We start from the raw sequence: 19,991 nt of genomic DNA, 5'->3' as shown, positions 1-19,991 counted from the left end.
CACTATCTCAGCTCACTGTAACCTCTGCCTCCCGGGTTCAAGTGACTCTCCTGCCTCAGCCTCTGGAGTAGCTGGGACTGCAGGCGCACACTGCCATGCTTGGCTAATTTTATTTTATTTTTTTTTGTATTTTAGTAGAGATAGGGTTTTACCATGTTGCCCAGGCTGGTCTCGAACTCCTGAGCTCAGGTAATCTGCTCACCTCGGCCTCCCAACGTGTTAGGATTACAGGTGTGAGCCACCGCACCTGAGATGGGGTCTCACTATGTTACCCAGACTGGTCTCAAAATCTTGCACCCGAGAGATTTGCCTGCCTTGGCCTCTCAAAGTGCTGGGATTCTAGGTATGAACTACCTGCACCCACCTCCCTGCCCCAGCAGTTTCATAAGCTTTTACTGTGGTGTTATATAATCTTCATTATCCCTTTTAGTTATTACATAACCTTTTAGAACCATCCCTCCATTGTTGAATTTGGTTTTTCAAGTTATTATTATTAAATATCTTTATACTAGCTTTGCTTAGGATTATTTTCTTCTCATATTTTCTTCTCTCAGATTCATTCAGTGGGTAAAGGGCATGAACATTTTTGTGGTTCTTGATAAACACGGATAAATTAGTTTTTCACAAGGTTGTAAACATCAATTTGTATTCCCACTAGCAGTGTGCCTGAAATATTTCCTGTCTTGTGTTGGTTTTTCTGTTTTTGTTTTAACATAGAAATGTTTAAAATTTAGTGGAACCAGATTTGGTAATCTTTATTTCTGTTGTGAAAGTTCATCTGTTGTTTTAAAACCATCTTGGAAAGTCCTCTTTAGAGCAATACTTCTTAATGAGGGTGTTGGGGAGTGGATTTTTTCCTCCTGGGACATTTTACAATGTCTGGAGAGGTTTTTGATTGTCACTGCAGTGAGGTGAGGTGTGCTACTGGCATCCAGTGTGTGGAGGCCGGGGATGCTGCTAAACATTCCACAAGGCACAGGACAGCCTTCCTAACGAAGAATTCTACTGTCGACGTGTTGGGCTAGAAATTCTTTATAATGCAGGTCTGTCCTGTGCATTGTAGGATGTTTAGCAAACTCCCTGGCCTCTACCATCAGGATGTCAGTAGCTTCCCCACCAGTATTTTTTTTTGGTAACAGCTTTATTGAGATATAATTAATATATCATAAAATTTACCTATTGAAAGTATATAGTTCAATATTTAGTATATTCACAGAGTTGTGTAATCATCACTGCAGTGTAATATTTTGTCATCCCCCAAAGAGACTCCATATCCTTTAGCTGTGATTCTCTCACAACCTTCATATCCCTCTCAGCTATGGGCAGCCATTAGCCTACTTTCTGTCTATGGATTTCCCAGTCTGGACCTTTTATATAAATGGACTTATCTATTAATAGTCTTTTTGGGTCTGGCTTCTTTTACTTAATATTTTTATTCACAATTGTGGCATTAATCAGTACTTCATTCCCTTTTATGACCAAGTAACATTCCATTGTGTGGATATACCACATTGAATTGTTTCTACCTTTTGGTTATTGTGAATAATGCTGCTGTGAACTTTGGTGTACACATTTTTGTGTAGATGTACTTCCATTTCTCTTAGGTGTACATCTGGGAATGGAATTGCTGAGTCAAATGCTAACTCTATGTTTAAACTTTTAAGGAACTGTCAGACTCTTTTTCCAAAGTTCCTCCACCATTTTACATTCCCACAAGCAGTATATGAGGGTTCTGATTTCTGCACATCCTCATCAACACTTGTTATTATTGATGATAGCCATCATAGTGGTGTGAAATGGTAATTTCTTGAGGTTTTGCTTTGCATTTTGTGATTACTGTTGGTATTATCTTTTATGTGCTTATTGGCCTTTGTATATGTTCTTTGGAGAAATGTCTTTCAGTTTCTTTGCCCATTTATAATTAGGTTATTTCTCTTTTTATTATAAAGTTCAGTTTAAGGAAGTTTTGTTTTTGTGGGTTTTTTTCAGGTTTTTTTGTTGTTTGTTTTTTAGAGACAGGGTCTCACTCTGTCACCCAGGCTGGAGTACAGTGATGCGATCTCAGCTTACTGCAGCCTTGACCTCCTGGGCTCAGGTGATCCTCCCACCTCCACTTCCTGAGTATCTGGGACTACAGGCATGCGCTAACATACCTGGCTCATTTTTTTGTAGAGACAGGGTTTCACCATTTGCCCAGGCTGGTCTCAAAATCCTGGACTCAAGCAATCTGCTCGCCTCACCCTTCCAAAGTGCTGGGATTACAGGCATGAGCCAACATGCGGGGCCAGAAGTTTTAAAAATATATTCTAGATACAAGTCTCTCATCATATACATTATGTGAAAATATTTTCCGTTCTGCTGTGGGTTGTCTTTTCATTTTCTTAATGGTGTCATTTGATGTACAAAAATTTTTAATTTAGATGAAATCTAGCTTATCTTTTTTTTTTCCTTTTGTTGCTCTTGCGTTCTGTGTCTTATCTAAAAACCATTTCCAAGTCCAAGGTCATGAAGATTTATAAACATGTTTACTTCTATAAGTTTGCATTGAGGCATTCACTCTTATTTTGAGTTCATTTTTGTATAAGATGTGGTAGGAGTCCAAATTCATTCTTCTGTGTGTGACTGTCCAGTTTCCCAGCACCATTTGTTGAAGAGACTGTTCTTTCCCTTTTGAATGATCTTGGCAGCCTTGTCCAAAAGAGATTAACCATAAATGCGAGGGTTCACCTCTGGACTCTCAAGTCTGTTCCACTGATGTGTATAACTGTCTTTATTGTTTTGTATTATTCTTTTATGAGGTTGTTATTCAGGTGCAGCCAAAATAGGAGACACTGGAGAGGCTCAGGAAAAAAAACAAAGTTTATCATACACGTCCTAGAGACAGGAGGCATGCTGTGCCATGCCATGCAGGGCCACTTGGGGAAGACACTAGGGTGGTTAGGAGGGAGGGGAAGGATTAGGCTGCTGCCTTCATTGAGGTTTCCTTAGGGCAGGGCAGGGTGAACAGTTTAGTTTGAATAATTTTGGCATACTTTAGACTGGCGGGGTGGTCTCTAGTTGCCTGGCACCTGGCCCTGGGATGTTTAGGCAGAGGAATAGTGCCTCTTGGGGTATAAGAGCCAGATAGAGGAGATATGTCTCTGGGTTTTGAATAGCTTGCATATTAAAGACATACTCCTGGTTGGACCCTTTGTTATCTTCAAGAATTGCCAAGACCCTGGAGGGACAGTTTTTCAAATAGCTAGAAAGGTTCTGTAACATGTTAAACATCAGTATACAAGAAAAGCTAAAAGTCCGTCTGTGCCAGTGCCATATTGTCTTGCTTACTGTAGCAGTGTGGTAAGTTTTGAAATTAGGAAGTGTGGGCCTGGTGCAATGGCTCACACCTGTAATCCCAGCACTTTGAGGGGTCGAGGCGGGTGGATCACGAGGTCAAGAGATCGAGACCATCCTGGTCAACGTAGTGAAACCCCATCTCTACTAAAAATACAAAAATCAGCCGGCGTAGTGGCGGGCGCCTGTAGTCCTAGCTACTCCGGAGGCTGAGGCAGGAGAATCACTTGAACCCAGGAGGCAGAGGTTGCAGTGAGCTGAGATTGAGCCACTGCACTCCAGCCTGCCGATAGAGCGAGACTCTGTCTCAAAAAAAAAAAAAAAAAAAAAAAAGAAAGAAAGAAAAAGAAATTAGGAAGTGTGACTCCTTCTACTTTGTTCTTTTTCAAGACTATTTTGGTTATCGAGGGTTCCTTTTATTTCTATCTGAATGTGTTAGGATTGGCTTTTCTATTTCTGTAGAGCAGCCATCTGGGATTTTAATAGGAATTTTGTTGAATCTGCAGATCAATTTGGAAGTATCCTCAACTTAACAATATTAAGTCAATCTTTGAACATGGGATGTCTTTCTTTGTATTGTATTTAGGTCTTTGATTTCTTTCAACCAGTGTTTTGTAATTTTTATTGTACAAGTCTTATGCATCTTATGTTAAATTTGTTTGTAAGCATGCCATTCTTTTTGATGGTAGTCTAGATGAAATTGTTTTCATAATTTCATTTTTGGATTATTCTTTGCTAGTATGTGGAAATACAGTTGATTTTTATATGTTGATTTTGTATTCTGAAATGTTGCTGAACTTGTTTATTGTTATAGATGTTTTAATAGATTCCTTAGGATTTTCTATGTGCAAGATCATGTCATCTGCAAATAGAAAGTTTTACTTCTTTCTTTCCAATCCATACCCTTTTTATTTTATTTTCTTGACTAATTGCCTTGGGTACCTTCAGTACAATATTGACTAGAAGTGGTGAGAGTTCTTTGTCTTGTTCTTGCTCTTAGAGGGAAAGCATCTAGATTTTTCACCACTAAGTATTGTGTTAGCTGTGGGTTTCTCATATATGTCCTTTGTAATGTCAAGGAAGTTCACTTCAGTTTCTAGTTTATTGTGCATTTTTATCATGAAAGTCTGTTACTGAGTTCTGTCATGCTTTTTCTGTATTAAGATGATTATGTAGGTTTTTAAAAAAAATCCTATTGATATATGGTATATTTTCATTAATTGATTTCAGATGTTAAACCAATTTTTTTCCCCCCCAAGACGGAGCCTCACTCTGTCACCCGGGCTGGAGTGCAGTGGCGCGATCTTGGCTCACTGCAACCTCCACCTCGTGAGTTCAAGCTATTCTCCTGCCTCAGTCTCCTGAGTAGCTGGGACTACTGGCGTGCACCCCCATGCCTGTCTGTTTTTAGTAGAAATGGAGTTTTGCCATGTTGGACAGGCTGGTCTCGAACTCTTGACCTCATGAGATACACCCTGCCTTCCAAAGTGCTGGGATTACAGGCGTGAGCCACCACTCCTGGCTGATGTTAAACCAGTCTTGTATTGCTGGGTGAAAGCCTACTTGGTCATGGTGGGTAGTTTTTTTTCCATATAGATGGGTTCAATTTGCTAGTGTTTTGTTTAGGATATTGCATTTATATTCCCAAGAGATAAATGCCTAGTTTTCTTTTGATGTCTTTATCAGATTTTGCTATCAGGGTGATACTGGCCTCATAATGAGTTGGGAAGTGTTCTCTCTCTTTTTTTTGTTGCAAGAGTTTGTGAAAAATTGGTATTACTACTTTTTTAAATGTGTGCTAGAACTTACCATTTACCAGTGAAGTCATATGGGCCTGGACTTTTCTTTGTGGGTAGTTTTTAATTATGTATTCAAACTCTTCATTACTGGTTTATTCAGATTTTCTATTTCTTCTTGACTGGCTTTTGGAAATTTATGGTTTTAGATATTTGTCTACTTCATCTAAGTTATACAGTATTGGCGTATGTGTGTCATAGTCTGTTATTTCTATAAAGTCAATGGTAATATCCCCTCTTATCATTTTTGGTTTTAATATTTTGAGTGTTCTCTCTTTTTTACTTTGTCAGTCTAGCTAAAGGTTTGCCAATTTTCTTGATCTTTTCAAAGAGCCAAGTTTGGGTTGGTTGACTTTTTTCCTCTATTTCATTAATTTTTAATTTATTGTGTCCTTTTGCTTGTTTTAGGTTTAGTTTGTTCTTTTTTCTAGTGTTTCTTTTTCTGTTTTAAATCTTTGTTTAGAGACTGAGTCTTGCTCTATCACCCAGGCTGGAGTGTAGTGGCGAAATTGTAACTCATTGTAGCATCAAACCCTTGGGCTCAAGAGATTCTCCTACAGTATCCTCCCAAGTAACTGGGTCTGCAGGCATGTACCACCATGCTTGGCTAAGTTTTTTATTTTGTAGAGATGGATCTTGCTATGTTGCCTTAGGCTGGTCTGAAACTTACGGCCCAGGTGATCCTCTCACCTAGGCATCCCAAAGTGCTGGGATTACAGGCATGAGCCACAGTGGTCCTTTTTTTTTTTTTTTCCTTATCTGTGCTGTGTATTACGTATGTTTGTCTTTTATTTTGCTGATTTAGTGAGGAAAAACAGGTTTTCTTGAAGAATAAAAATCTGTATACAAAAAGATAATTAGTAAAATTAGTTTGGTTTAATTTGGTTGAATTTTTGTTCAACTAAAGGTAACAGTCTATATACTTTTTAAAATGTCATACACAGACGGGTGTGGTGGCTCCTGCCTGTAATCCCAGCACTTGGGGAGGCCGAGGCGGGTGGATCACCTGAGGTCAGGAGTTCATGACCAGCCTGACCAACATGGTGAAACCCCATCTCTACTAAAAATACAAACAAATTAGCTGGACGTGGCGGAGTAGTCCCAGCTACTTGGGAGGCTGAGGCAGGAGAATCGCTTGAACCTGGGAGGGGGCAGTTGCAGTGAGCTGAGATCGCGCCATTGCATTCCAGCCTGGGTGACAGAGCAAGACTCCATCTCAAAAAAAAAAAGTCATACATGAAACCAAAATGTGCCATGTGTGGTGGCTCAGGTCTGTTATCCTAGCACTTTGGGAGGCCAAGGCAGGAGGATCGCTTGAGCTCAGGAGTTCAGCCTGGGCAATGTAGCGAGGCAGTATCTCTACAAAAAAAATACAAAAATCAGCTAAGTGCAGTGGCGTGTTCTAGATAGTTGGAAGGCTGCAGTGGGAGAACCACTTGAGCTTGGAAGGTGAAGGTTGCAGTGAACTGAGAGTGCATCACTGCACTCCAGCCTGGGTAACAGAGCGAGACCCTGTCTCCCTGCTTCCCCGGCCAGAAAAGGAAATCAGTTTTTTGTGTTTTTTTTTTTTTTAAGATAGAGTTTCACTCCTGTTGCCCAGGCTGAAGTGCAGTGGTGCGATCTTGTCTCACTGCAACCTCCACCTGCTGGGCTCAAACGATTCTCCTGCCTTCCCCTCCCAAGAAGCTGGGGCTACAGGCATGGGCACTACACCCAGCTAATTTTTTGTTGTATTTTTTTGTAGAGATGGGGTTTTACCATGTTGCGCAGGCTGGTCTTGGACTCCTGGGTTTAAGTGAGCTGCCCGCCTCAGCCCCCCAAAGTGCTGTGGGATTATAGGCGTGAGCCACCGCACCCAGCCCCAAAATGTTTAAAGGCTCTAAGAAGAAGTGTACATTAATTTTGGACTTCCATATTCACTGATGATAGAAAGTACTTGTTTTTTAGCCATTCGTTTGTGAGTGTCAGGCTCTTAAGTGAAGACGTTCAGTGAGTCAACATCCACGCTTGCCTGGGTTGGTACACATGCCTTTGGTTCCATTGAAGTTGGACATCAGTGCTCATGTGCTTTGAATATGAATATTTGTATTTTCACAAAGTTGGGGAAAATACATAAAGCATTGATGTGTGTTTTAATTAAATGAGAAAGTTTGTAAAGTACTTGGTTTGAATATGTTCAAGAAATGGTAATTTCCCCTTACTCTCTAAATTAAATGGTAAGTCCCACCCTTCTCACACCTCATCTCTGTAGTTACTTTCATTTTATTGTCACTGTTCTTGGACAGTTTACCTCTGTAACTAGCCTCTTTAGCACCAAAATTATCACTAGTAGTTGTGCTTGTATCAGAACCTAATTCAGCAATTTTGGTCCTTGTTGATAAACGAGTATACTTAATTTAGTAACTTTCATATTGCAGTGGCATTTTAAACCTGTGATTTGTCTCTTTATTGTGAAAAAAATGTGTATCAGATATGATGTTGTGCGACTTTGTCTTTAAGATTAATAAAGAGTTAACTCTTACGTAGAAGCTGGTCACCAAGGACCTACTTTAGGAAATTATAACAGTTATAGTACTATCTTAGGTTAGATTTTGTTAACCAAGATAAAAAGCTGCTTCTATCTTGATCTAATGTAGCTGTTAGAAGAAAGTAAACCAGGAGAAGGTGGCTGAACTTGGAAAAGTTTTCACATTGTAGGAAAAATTTGGGCCATAAAATTTAAGGTGGCCATTTATGTTTTTGTTGTGATCTCAGATACTTAAGTGGATTGGCTTTCTTGATTTTAAAATAACGGAGGCAAAACACTGTTTTAAAGAAGAATAGCTATTACATATTAATTTGTCATATTACACACTACCTAATTAAATATAAATGGTAAGTAAACTTGGGCAAAATAAGTCTTATACTTCAGTAAAACTTCTTAGATTCACTTTCATAGAAAATTTAGAAAATTGTTCACTTAATTACTGAATGAGAAGTAACTGTAAGGCCGGGGGTGGTGGCTCATGCCTGTAATCCTAGCACTTTGGGAGGCCAAAGTGGGCAGATCGCTTGTGCTCAGGAGTTTGAGACCAGCCCGGGCAACAGGGCAAAACCCCGTCTCTACAAAAAATAAAAAATTAACCAGGTGTAGTAGTGCATGCCTGTAGTCCCAGCTACTCAGGAGGCTGAGGTGGGAGGATGGCTTGAGCCTGGGAGGTGGAGGTTGCAGGGTGCCGAGTTCATGCCACTGCACTCCAGCTTGGGTGACAGAGTGAGACCCTGTCTCAAAAAATAAAAATAAAGTAACTATAATGTAAATTTTGGCTTGGCACGGTGGCTCACGCCTGTAATCCCAGCACTTTCAGAGGCTGAGGTGGGCAGGTCACCTGAGGTCAGGAGTTCGAGACCAGCCTGGTCAACGTGGTGAAACCCCATCTCTACTAAAAATACAAAAATTAGCTGGGTATGGTGGCACACACCTTTAGTTCCAGCTACTCAGGAGGCTGAGACAGGAGAATTGCTTGAACCTGGGAGGCAGAGGTTGCAGTGAGCTGAGATCACGTCACTGCACTCCAGCCTAGGCAACAGAGTGAGACTCGGTCTCAAAACAACAACAACAACAAAAATATATATAAATAATATATTCAAGAAGTATGCCTAATGAACCAGAATGGTCAGTCCTTTGTTGTTTTTTTTTTATGTAGGAGATTTCCTATGAATTTTCCATTATCTTTTTCTCCTCGTAATCAGATCTTGTTTCGAAATTCTGAATCTGGAGATCTGTTTTATTCAGAAGTATTTATATTCTTTTTTGAAGGATTATGTGTAACTTCATTGTATGTTTTGTGGTACCCTTTATTGTTAAAATTGACTTATTTAAAAATAGGTTTTGTCCCTTCATCTCTACTAAAAATACAAAAATTAGCCGGATGTGGTGGCGGGTGCCTGTAATCCCAGCTACTCGGGAGGCTAAGGCAGGGAATTGCTCGAACCCAAGAGGCAGAGGTTGCAGTGAGCAGAGATCGCGCCACTGCACTCCAGCCTGGCGACAGAGTGAGACTCCATCTCAAACAAACAAACAAACAAACAAAAACATAGATTTCACCCTAGAGATGCATAAAGGTCCGCCTTTTTAAAAGCCACCTCTAGGTTGCAGTTTTAGCAACTACCAGTAGATGGCACAAGTTCCTGATAAAAATTACCTTCATAAGTTTAACGAGTACTAAATTTCTAAGTTTGTAAAAAAGGTTTTTAAGTTATAGATATTCTAGGTGAGATTGGTGGAGAGGTTATGGTGGGTTAAAAATGTCTGTTAACTTTAATTTTGCTTTATAGTAAAAGTCTTCTTGCAATTTTTTTTATCAGTGGTTCTCAAAATTCTTAATTGTGTATCAGAATTTACAGACGGCTTGTTAAAAACAGACTGTACAGGCCGGGCATGGTGGCTCACACCTGTAATCCCAGCACTTTGGTAGGTAGAGGTGGGAGGATCACTTGAGCCCAGGAGTTCAAGACAAGCCTGGGCAATATAGTGAGTCTCTGTCTCTTAAAAAAAAAAAAAGTTATGAGGGCATGGTAATACCTGCCTGTAATCTTAGTTGCTTGGGAGGCTGAGGTGGGACAATTGCTTGAGCACAGGAGCTCAAGGCTACAGTGAGTGACGATCACACCCCCGCACTCCAGCCTAGGTGACAGAGGGCGACCCTGTCTCTTACACACACACCCCAAAACAGATTGTACAGAATAGTATTTCTAATAAGTTGCTAGGTGATGGTGACACTAATGTTGACAGTATTTTTATTAATAATCTGAAGATCACACTTTCTGAACCACTGTTTTTAAAATAAACAATCTCTGTTTTTGTTTTTTTTTTTTCAAAAGAATATACCCATTTTCCACCTACCCTAATGTCTTTGGTCATATTTTCATTGAGTATGTGGTACCTGTACATACATGTTTTAGTGAAGTCGTAGTATGTGTACATTTTTTTTCACATTCTGCTTTTTCTGTTATTTACACGTTCCTTACTGTTAATGTATAGTCCTACTTTATTTCTGCATTGTCTGTCCGTTGAACTCTACTAGAGAATTCCGCCGTATACTGCAGCATCCTGTGAGAAAGCTATCATGTAGGCCTGAAAAGTGTTATAATTTGGCCTTGTGTTTTGACTAGTGTCTAGGATGGTCAGTGGTTTCATGGACACTGTCCCGTGTCTTTGTGGCGTAGGGAGTAATCTGGATTCAAAATAAAGCTAATTAAATTATACCTTCTGATATTAAATGGTATGCGTGAAGAGGTTTCTTTTGTAGCTATATATGCAAAAATCTGTTGAGTTTGTGACACATGATCACTTCAGTGTCAGGGGAACCATAGTGAATTTTGGTTAGTTTGTAAAGAGGCATAATAAGAGGGAAATAAGAGAAATATAGTTGTTTTTCTGAAAATAAAGATGTCTAAAGCCCCAGTTTTCACAAAACACTTAAGAAATGTGTCAGATCTTATTTCTTTTAAAATACAGAACGCTTTATGAATGTGTGTGTCCTCCCCATGCCAGTCTGTTTATTTTTCCAGTTTTGGTACATGTACTGCTGAAGTGAGCACCAGACCTTATTTTGTAGTAGGTAGATAAGTAAATTGGTTAAGAAACCCCATAATTGTAGTAAGTACAATACAATTATTATATTGTAGGGTTGCTAACAATAATAAGCAAAAGAGTCTTTTTAAATTTCACTTGTTTTCAAACCTTGAATCATTTCACTTTTTTGTAATGCATGACATTTTTGAAAACCTGAATATTTATATAATGGATGCATTTGTCCATTATAGCAGTGGTCCATTATTATTATTATTATTTTTTGTCTTGTGAGTGGTCCGTATATATAGCAATGTCCATTATTTTGGTTTTTTTTTTCAACCCCTTTTCCAAAGGGAAATATTCATATTAGGAATGGGGACAAAGCAGATACCCTAATACTTTAATTAATGTATAGTTCTACAATAAGCTGTATATTTTCCAAATGTAATTTAAACCATAATAGGTAAAAATACCTTCAATAAGATATTTTTAAATTTTCAAAATATGTTTCTTTAACAGGTTTCTATAATCCAGGAACTTGTTACTAATTATGAAGCCTCTCTTAAAACGTGTGACTTTTTTAGCCCATATGGTAAGTTTAAATTAGATTGAATTGGAATCTGATTACTCATTTCATTTTTAATCACAGTAATGCTCTTTTATGTATATTTTGTGTATGCTACCTAATGGCTACTTAATAAATTGGTGAATGAAATGAGAGCACTTTCAATCTTACTTAATTTAAATTTTCCATAATCCTGTGAGATGGGAGTTAACCTTGTGCGTTTTTGTTTGTTTGTTTTTGAGACAGAGTCTCATCCTTTCGCCCAGGCTGGAGTGCAATGGCACAGTCTTGGCTCACTGCAACCTCTGCCTCCTGGGTTCAAGCGATTCTCCTGCCTCAGTCTCCTGAGTAGCTGGGATTACAGGTGCCTGCCACCACACCTGGCTAAGTTTTGTATTTTTAGTAGAGATGGGGTTTCACCATGTTGGCCGGGCTGGTCTCGAACGCCTGACCTTGTGATCCACCCGCCTCAGCCTCCCAAAGTGCTGGGATTATAGGCGTGAGCCACCACACTTGGCCTTAACCTTGTTTTAACATGAGGAAACAGACTTGAGAGGTTGAATGGCTTGCCCAAGACCATGTAGTTAGTTTATATTGGAACCTGTTTTTCCTGAATCCTTAAATTCTCTGCTTTTTCTACCCTCTTACTACTTTTAATCCTGTTAGGTAGGTCCTTTGTTTCTATATTTGTAGAGGCATATATAAATCAAGGCAGCTTACTTTAGAAAACACTCTGTGATGTTTTCAATCATGCACATGGTAACTTCCAGGTTCCTTATGTGTCCCTTACATGTCATTACTCTTTGAGTATTTTTCTAATGTTTTTTGAGAGACGGGGTCTCACTGTTGCCCAAGCTGAACTTCTGGGCTGAAGTGATCCTCCCACCTCAGCCTCCTGAGTTGCAAGGACTACAGGCATGTGCCACCACCTGGCTAATTTTGTGTGGAGGGGGCATGGGGGTGGGCGTGGGGGGGGTGGTTTTGTAGAGATGGGATTTTGCCATGTTGCCCAGGCTGATCTTGAACTCCTGAGCTCTAGCGATCTGCCTGCCTCAGCCTCCCAAAGTGCTGAGATTACAGGTGTGAGCCGCCACACTCTCTTTGAGTTTTTTAAAGGCACATTCCAGACTTACTGTTTCATCTGTAAATACCTTAGTGTGCATCTGTATTTAAAACACTTAAACAGAAGAAGTCATCGCAGTGCTATGTCACACAAAACCTCATAACATAATATCTGATACCCAGTCTGCATTCAGATTTCCCCCGTTATCCAAAAGAAGTCTTTGTGTTTGGTTTGAGTATGGATCCAGTAAAGGTTCACACCAAATATTTGGTTATTATGTCTCCATAATTTGATTGTTATGTCTCATTATTTTAATCTAGAACAATAACTCTCCCCTCCCTTTCAAAAAAAAACAACAGTGATTTGTTGAAAGGTCATTTGTCTTACATATCCCATATTCTGGATTTGGTTGATTGCCTTTTCTCATGGTATCATTTTCTATATTTCACTGTCATTCATACTTCTTGTAAGTTATAGTTAGGTTTACATGCTGGATTAGATTCAGGTTCTGTTTAAACACGGGTGGTGCTTTGTATTTCCTGTTGTGTCATATCAGGAAGCTTGAGACATTCTGGTTTTCTCTCTTTTTTGATGTTAACATTGATAAAGATTCAGATGTTGTCAGCCTGTTATACTCATTAAAAAGATCCATGACAGCGGAGGGGGTGGCATGGTGGCTCCACACCTGTGATCCCAGCACTGTGGGGGATGCTGAGGCAGAAAGATCTCTTGAGGCCAGGATTTGGAGGCCAGCCTGGGCAACAACAACAAGTCTCACAAAGTGAGACTCTGTCTCTACAAAAAATTAAAATGTTAGCCAGGTTCGGTGGTTCTCATCTGTAGTCCCAGCTACTTGTGAAGCTGAGGCATGAGGATCACTGGAGCCTAGGAGTTCCAGGCTACAGTTAGTTAATGATCATGCCACTACACTCCAGCCTTGGTGACAGAACAAGACAAAAATTCCTCATTGGCCTCTCAGCCATTGAAGATCATTGCCTAGATCTGTTGTTGATTGTAGTAATTTCTTCTGCATTTGTTAGCTGGATTTTTTCTTATAAAGAACTTTCCTTCATCAAATACTTGGTTCCCTTGAAATATAGTTTATATAAGAGGAACAGAATGGATGCTTAACTCATTGCCTTTATTTTATTATTTGTGTTTTAATGTGTGCTATTGTATGTTTACATTATCATGTCATTTGGTCAGCTATGTAGGAGACCTGTTTGTTTTGATGTAGTGTGGGTTTATTCACTCTTTCCTCCTCATTTTTACACCAGTATGTCTTCCTTTCTGAAATCCATTTTGAGAGCTTGGTATTTCTTTCATCTGCTCCTCTGTAGTTAGAGGGTACAGGATGGGGAACAGGATAGAACTCAGATAAGTGTATGTATATGACTGCTTTTTTAAGAGGACTGGGCTGTGTTTTTTCTACTTAGGTTTTTGTCAGATGGCAGGGTTGTTGCTACTTTGTCAGGTGTGTCTTTTTCCTATAGGTCATAATCTTCAACTTTGGGTATCCCTGATTTAGTATTGATGCCTGGAAAATGGTAAGCCATGGCAGTTTGGCAGTTCTTGCTTCTGCCGAAATCTTGCAGTGGTAGTTAGGAAATCTCTTTGCCAAGTTATTTTCCTTGACTTTTCCTGGTCTTGCTGCCCTTTTGCTTTCAGGCTGAGAGTTCACAGAATTAGATTGATGTATGTCTTTTCCCCAGCATTGTTTCTTTGGAGTGAGATTGGGGTTAGAAGCCTGTCAAAGTACAATCTTGTTTCTCTACGTGGCTACCACTTTTTGAATTTTATGAAGTCATACCTCTTTCTTTTGAAATTAGTTTTTGCTGAGTTTTTCCTGCTTGTTATTATTGCAATAGTCATTAATTTCATTATGAGTTAGGAGAGAGAAAGTATGCAATTTGCTTTACATTCTTCCTATAATAATTTAATATTTGTTTGATTGCAGAGGATGGGGAGAAGGAACCCCCGACAACACTACTTTGGGTTCAGTATTTCCTGGCACAGCACTTTGATAAACTTGGACAGTATTCTCTGGCTTTGGATTATATTAATGCTGCAATTGCTAGTACTCCAACTCTAATAGAATTATTCTATATGAAGGCAAAAATTTACAAGGTAAAATCAGAATCCTGCTTTTTGAGTAGTTGAAGAATTCAGCTACTTTAAGAATCTTTGGAGTTTTTTCTTTGTGGAAATAAGTTCTAGGGCACCCTGATAATCTTTTTCTAATAATTCTGAGTAGTTTCATGTTATATTAATTGTATAATCGGTGTGTAATTAGATGTGTAATCATTTGAGCTCTTAGTAAGTGTGAACTGTAATTTTGATTTCTAAATAAATTTGACAGAAATGGTGACAGATTTCTTTTTGGTCTGTGTAAATTATTTTCCATTTTATTGTACTCATATTCTCTTGATTATAAATTGTGGTTCCTTTAATTATCTTTTGTAGCATATAGGTAATCTCAGAGAAGCTGCAAAGTGGATGGATGAAGCACAGTCTTTGGACACAGCTGATAGATTCATCAATTCCAAATGTGCAAAATACATGCTTCGAGCAAATATGATAAAAGAAGCAGAGGAAATGTGCTCCAAGTTCACAAGGGTAGGAAATAGCATACATGAACATATAATTGTCTAAATTAAGACGATTTGTGAAGTTTGCCACTGAAGTTCATAAAAATTCATTTTTGTTATTATTTTTTAAATCCCGTTTAACCCGTATCCTAAGAATGGTTTCTTACTGTGGTTGTGTATCTGTGTATGTGTATCTGGCAGGGGATGGTTAAACAATAGCAAGAGCAAAATATCTTGGTACATATATAAACAGTATGCCATACTTTAGCACTTACGTGTAAAATTTGATTTATATCTCAAATTCTTTGTCCCCCTAGTAATTTGTGACTGCTTTTTAATTCTGTCTTACTTTTTACTTGCTCATAGAGTTCTTTCTTTGTAGAACTAATTGCTGTGAACTAGTCTTTGTGACATTCAGGAATTTAAGTTTCCTGAGATGGGCTACACATCCATCCCTTTTCCCTCCTTCATGATTCCTTTATATCCTTTTCCACATAGACTTTCTGTTATAATACATGTTTATGGTTAAAAATATAAGTAGACTAATGAACAGAGTAGAAAGCTCAGAAGCAGATTTCACACATATTTGGAAAATGGGATATACCCAGAGATACCATAAAAATCAGAGATGAAAAGATATTGCTGGGACAATTAGTTACTTCTATTGGGGAAAAAACCCGCCAATATCCCTCTCTGTCACTGTACATGAATCAGTTCCAGGTGGATTAAATATCAAATATGGAAAGCAAACCATTCATACTTATAGAAGAAAATATATAGGAGTTTATCTTTAGGATAAACTAATTCTAATATAATCTAACATCTAAAATTTTGCTGTACACAATCAGTTCCAAGATCAAATATGGAAAGCAAACCTTTCCAGCTTATAGAAGAAAATATATATGAGTTTATCTTTAGGATAAAGAAGCATTCTTTATGCTTGAGGTAGGAAGCATTTCTTGACACCAAAAGCATGTAAAGTAGAAGAGAAAAATTGAACTGGGCATGGTCGCATGTGCCTGTAGTCCCAGCTACCACATGGGAAATAGCACTAAGTTCAAAATCTTCAGTGCCCTTTCCACTATATCACAGGTTTGAAATTAAGAAGAGAGTACAAGGAATAAACATAAAACCAATTATGTTTTCAGAGAAAAGTACCACATGGAAGGCCAAGGTAGCAATCAGAAGTAAAATACAATTAAATATGAAGTATACAGGTTGAGCCTCCCAAACCTAAAATCCAAATTCCAAAATGCTCCAGAACTTGAAACTTTTTGAGCACTGGTATGGTGGTCAATGCTCATTGGAGCATTTTGGATTTTGGATTTTTGGGTTTGGGATGCTCAACCAGTAAGTATAATGCAAATATTCCAAAATCGAGAAGGTTTGCAACATTTCTGGTTCCAGACATTTCTGATAAGTGATACTAAATCTAGTGATTTTTAAGAAAACAAAAAAAAACCCAGAGATACTGGGATGCGACTTTAAAGGCACAGGAGAATGAGAAAGAAGGTGAGAGTTGGTTATTTAAGGAGAGTAGTCACCAAAATCTGTGGCTCGACTTGCTCATCATAACTGCGTCTGATCATCCACTTTTGACAAGTTGCCATGCTATATGGCAAGGTTGTTCACTTTATCCACACTAGTTTGTTGGCCAGGCAAATCCATAATGTGTGATGAACAACATAATGAGGCAGGGGAAGAAAACTGCAAATGACCTGGAATAATCAGGATATATCTGCTTGCTAATAAATGAGTGAAGGGCGCATATTTCCTTCTCGCAGATTTTTCAGTTTAGAATTTTTGTACAGAGTTGCTGATGCATGTTGGATAGTTCTAGTTGATAAACTTTTTGAAATGAAAAGTAATACATTCCTCTTATAAAAATATGTGGCCATTAACAAAATGGAAAATACAACACAACCATAGTGAAGACAGAAAATACATCAACATTTCTCTTCACCCAGAGATAACTAATTTTTAGACTTTTAATGTGTTCTGAAAATTGAACTGATACACAAAATGTGAGTAAAAACTGTAGCCTGAAATCATCTATGTAAGTGTACCTTTGCCATCGTTTCCTGGGGTCAAAATATATTTTAAATGTCTCTTCTAAACTGTGACAAAACTTGAGTATCCTTGCACTTAATATTGGTTAATTTATGTCTCACACTCCTCTCAAAATTTTTATTGAGCCTGAATTAACAAATTCAGTTATTTGGTTTTGTCAGCCCACTGCAAAGGAGAAATATTAAAGTAGAAGAGTTGGCATGAAACAGGAGATGCTGATAGAAGCAGACACACGGGCACAAAGAAAGTGACAATGGAGGAGGGACAGGCCTGCAACTATTACTAACAGATTTGACAAATACTGAATATACATAACAGTGACCCCGAGTCAGCAAGGAAGGCTGAAATAGCTTTTGCTTGAAGGGAGAAGATAGACAATACTTCATATGACACTTTCTTAAATAGATGAAATAAAAACTTTGGTGTTTGAAAAACTAAGATTTAGTAATTTGGAGTCTTTTCTATGAAGAGTGTTGAATACCCCAGCAGAGCTGGGTAAATAAGACATCATGTATATGTGTGTTTTCCATCTGATAACTGAGATGGCTCCTAAGTGACAGGTCGGTAGCAGACAGTGTGGATGTACTAGACAAAGATGATTCACGTCCCGGGTGGGATGGAGTGGGACGGTGCAAGATTTTATCACAATACTCAGAATGGCATGCAGTTGAAAACTTACGAATTGTTTATTTCTGCAGTTTTCCCTTTAATATTTTTAGACCATGGTCGACTGTGGGTAACTGAAACCATGGAAAGCGAAACCTTGGATAAGGGGAGACTATTGTAATGTAAAACCATGTTTGGAAACATACTGATATATTTGCTAATTGCTGCTATTGTCATGATAGTACTGTAGCCCTAGTTGTAAAGAGGAAATGATTTTTAGGATCTGTTTCATTGTTGCTCTCTATAGTTTTGAATGCTTCCATTTCAGGAAGGGACATCTGCCATGGAAAATCTAAATGAAATGCAGTGTATGTGGTTTCAGACAGAATGCATTTCAGCCTATCAGCGTCTGGGGAGATACGGGGATGCCTTGAAAAAATGTCATGAAGTAGAAAGGGTAAGTTGTTAGAATTTCGACTTCAGTTTTCTCTGTAAGGTGATAAAAAGCAGGTAGATTTCTACACGGGATCATCTGCCTCTTCTAACTTCTCTGGGAGCTTCATTGTGAAAAAAATTCTTGATCTTTAACCTTCTTTACATTCAGAAGTTGTAAACAGTGGATTGCTTTATTGATCCTCAAGTGATTATGCTTTTGACATGTCTATATATTTTTGTCTGGAGGAAAAAGATTGTTAGTAAACTATTATTGCTATTAACATAAATTCAAAATTTCTGTTCCCTAATTAGGCCATTATTTGATATTCATCACCACCCTAAGAGGACACACAGCTGATGGCAACCTCTTTCCCCTTTAAAACATCAGGATCTGGTCCGCAGTCAGCCTCTCTCCAGTTTGTCTTCCCAGGATATTTGCTCTCACATTCAGTATTCTGTATAACAATCTATGGCCAGTTTGCAGGCTTATTTTATTGCTTGCTTTTAGGATTATGTGTGTGATGTGCCTTAGTGAGGGGACTTTTCTTTTCCTTTGTGTGAATTTTTGTTTTCCTGTTCTTTGTCATCTCTGAAGCACTCTCCTTCCACATGGACCACAGGAGGAAAAGAGCCGCAAATGCACCCCTGAGGCAGTCCTCAGCAGCCCTCAGTTGTGGGGGCAATCGGCACCACTGTTCCCATCCTGACGCAGTATAGAACCACAGGCATCGTAGTCAGGTGAGCCTGATGTCTGCACCGTGGCAGTCACTTTGGCCTTTTTCCCATGTGAAACTTCTGAGATTACCCACAAGGAAGTCTAAATTTTAGGGGGTGGCTTTTGATGGGGACTGGAACTAGGATTATACCCAAGCATTTTTAGAAATAACCTAATTTTCGCTGTTTTTATTTTTTGTTTGTTTGTTTTTCATGCCCTTTTAAGCCTGGGCTTGATGGCTGCATCTCTGGGGAAAATCCTCCTCATCTCCTTGAAAAATATGAAGCCCTTGGGATGATAGGTGAAATATCCAAGCATTCTAGTTAAATCAGGCTCTTGTTTCCTTGATGAAACCGCAGATCACTAGGTTGTTACACTCCCTAGAGGACCATTATTTTAAGAGCATTCTGCTTGTTATTAAGGAAAGATACATTTTTATTAACTAGGACATTCTCAGTGAGAAGTAAATTGTTTCCCTTATGAAGAGGCTGCTATAGGCACTTAGGAATTAGTAATTCAGCAAGACCATAACTAGAAATTTACCAGATTTTCTGTTTAAATGAAATTTGAATATCCTAAGGATCATTATAGTTCTGAACTTCTTGAACTTAAATTTGATTTCTTCTAACATTGATGACTATATTGCTTTATTCTTTTTAATTTTGAGAATTTTTAGAATATGATAAGTAGATCTTCCATGACTAAGTTTCATTTAGATTACGCTTTCCCTTAAATTTTTAGTGATTTTGGCTGAGTTGCATGGAAAAAAATTCCGTAATGTCAGAAAATCTACTGACATAGTTCAAGAAATTAAGTGGTAAAAAGCATTTTTGAAGAAAGAAACTATAGGAAAATCATTGGTTGTCATAGATTAAAATGGCAGAAATCATCACCCTCTGGTCATGTTACATAATTATTGTCGCTGGAAGCTTTAGGGTTTACTGTTAACATTTGAGATAAGAAAGAAGTAGAAACATTAGAAAAGAACCTACTCTTATGCCACTTGTAAGCTAGTCTAAAATGAATATATCCATACTAAAAGCAAATAAGGCATCTCTTTTGTAGATACTATGTATATTCTACATGTGTGGTTATATGTAGAAACGTGTTTCGTATAAATAGGGTGACTAAATAGGTTGATGGAATGATTAATGCTTAATTTCTAATATCTAAAATTTCTAATATCTAAAATTCTTAATGATAGAATTGCAAGGATTTAGGAATAATTACAAGCTTCAGATTTATTATAATAGGTATCTACAT

At 38.3% G+C, this 19,991-nt stretch overlaps 1 protein-coding gene across 13 annotated transcripts in view; it reads left to right on the top strand.

The window, feature by feature from the left end:
- LOC105491738 (N-alpha-acetyltransferase 16, NatA auxiliary subunit) overlaps window positions 1-19,991 on the top strand; it is a 249,151-nt gene that overhangs the window by 215,561 nt on the left and 13,599 nt on the right. For 10 of the 13 annotated variants that reach the window (XM_071081439.1, XM_071081438.1, XM_071081440.1 and 7 more), the window contains 4 exons: window positions 11,206-11,278; window positions 14,272-14,441; window positions 14,778-14,930; window positions 17,907-18,035. In XM_071081439.1, coding sequence (XP_070937540.1) covers window positions 11,206-11,278; window positions 14,272-14,441; window positions 14,778-14,930; window positions 17,907-18,035 — 525 coding nt within the window. Of the gene's footprint in view, window positions 1-11,205; window positions 11,279-11,497; window positions 12,173-14,271; window positions 14,442-14,777; window positions 14,931-17,906; window positions 18,036-18,608; window positions 18,752-19,991 lie in introns of those variants that run through there. The other 3 variants (XR_011614870.1, XM_071081445.1, XM_071081444.1) reach the window with 3 other exon arrangements.

This window comes from Macaca nemestrina, chromosome 16 (assembly GCF_043159975.1).
Source record: "Macaca nemestrina isolate mMacNem1 chromosome 16, mMacNem.hap1, whole genome shotgun sequence".
Lineage (NCBI taxonomy): Eukaryota > Metazoa > Chordata > Mammalia > Primates > Cercopithecidae > Macaca > Macaca nemestrina.
Note: the sequence above shows the minus strand (reverse complement) of the source record. Positions and strands in the feature narration are given on the sequence as shown.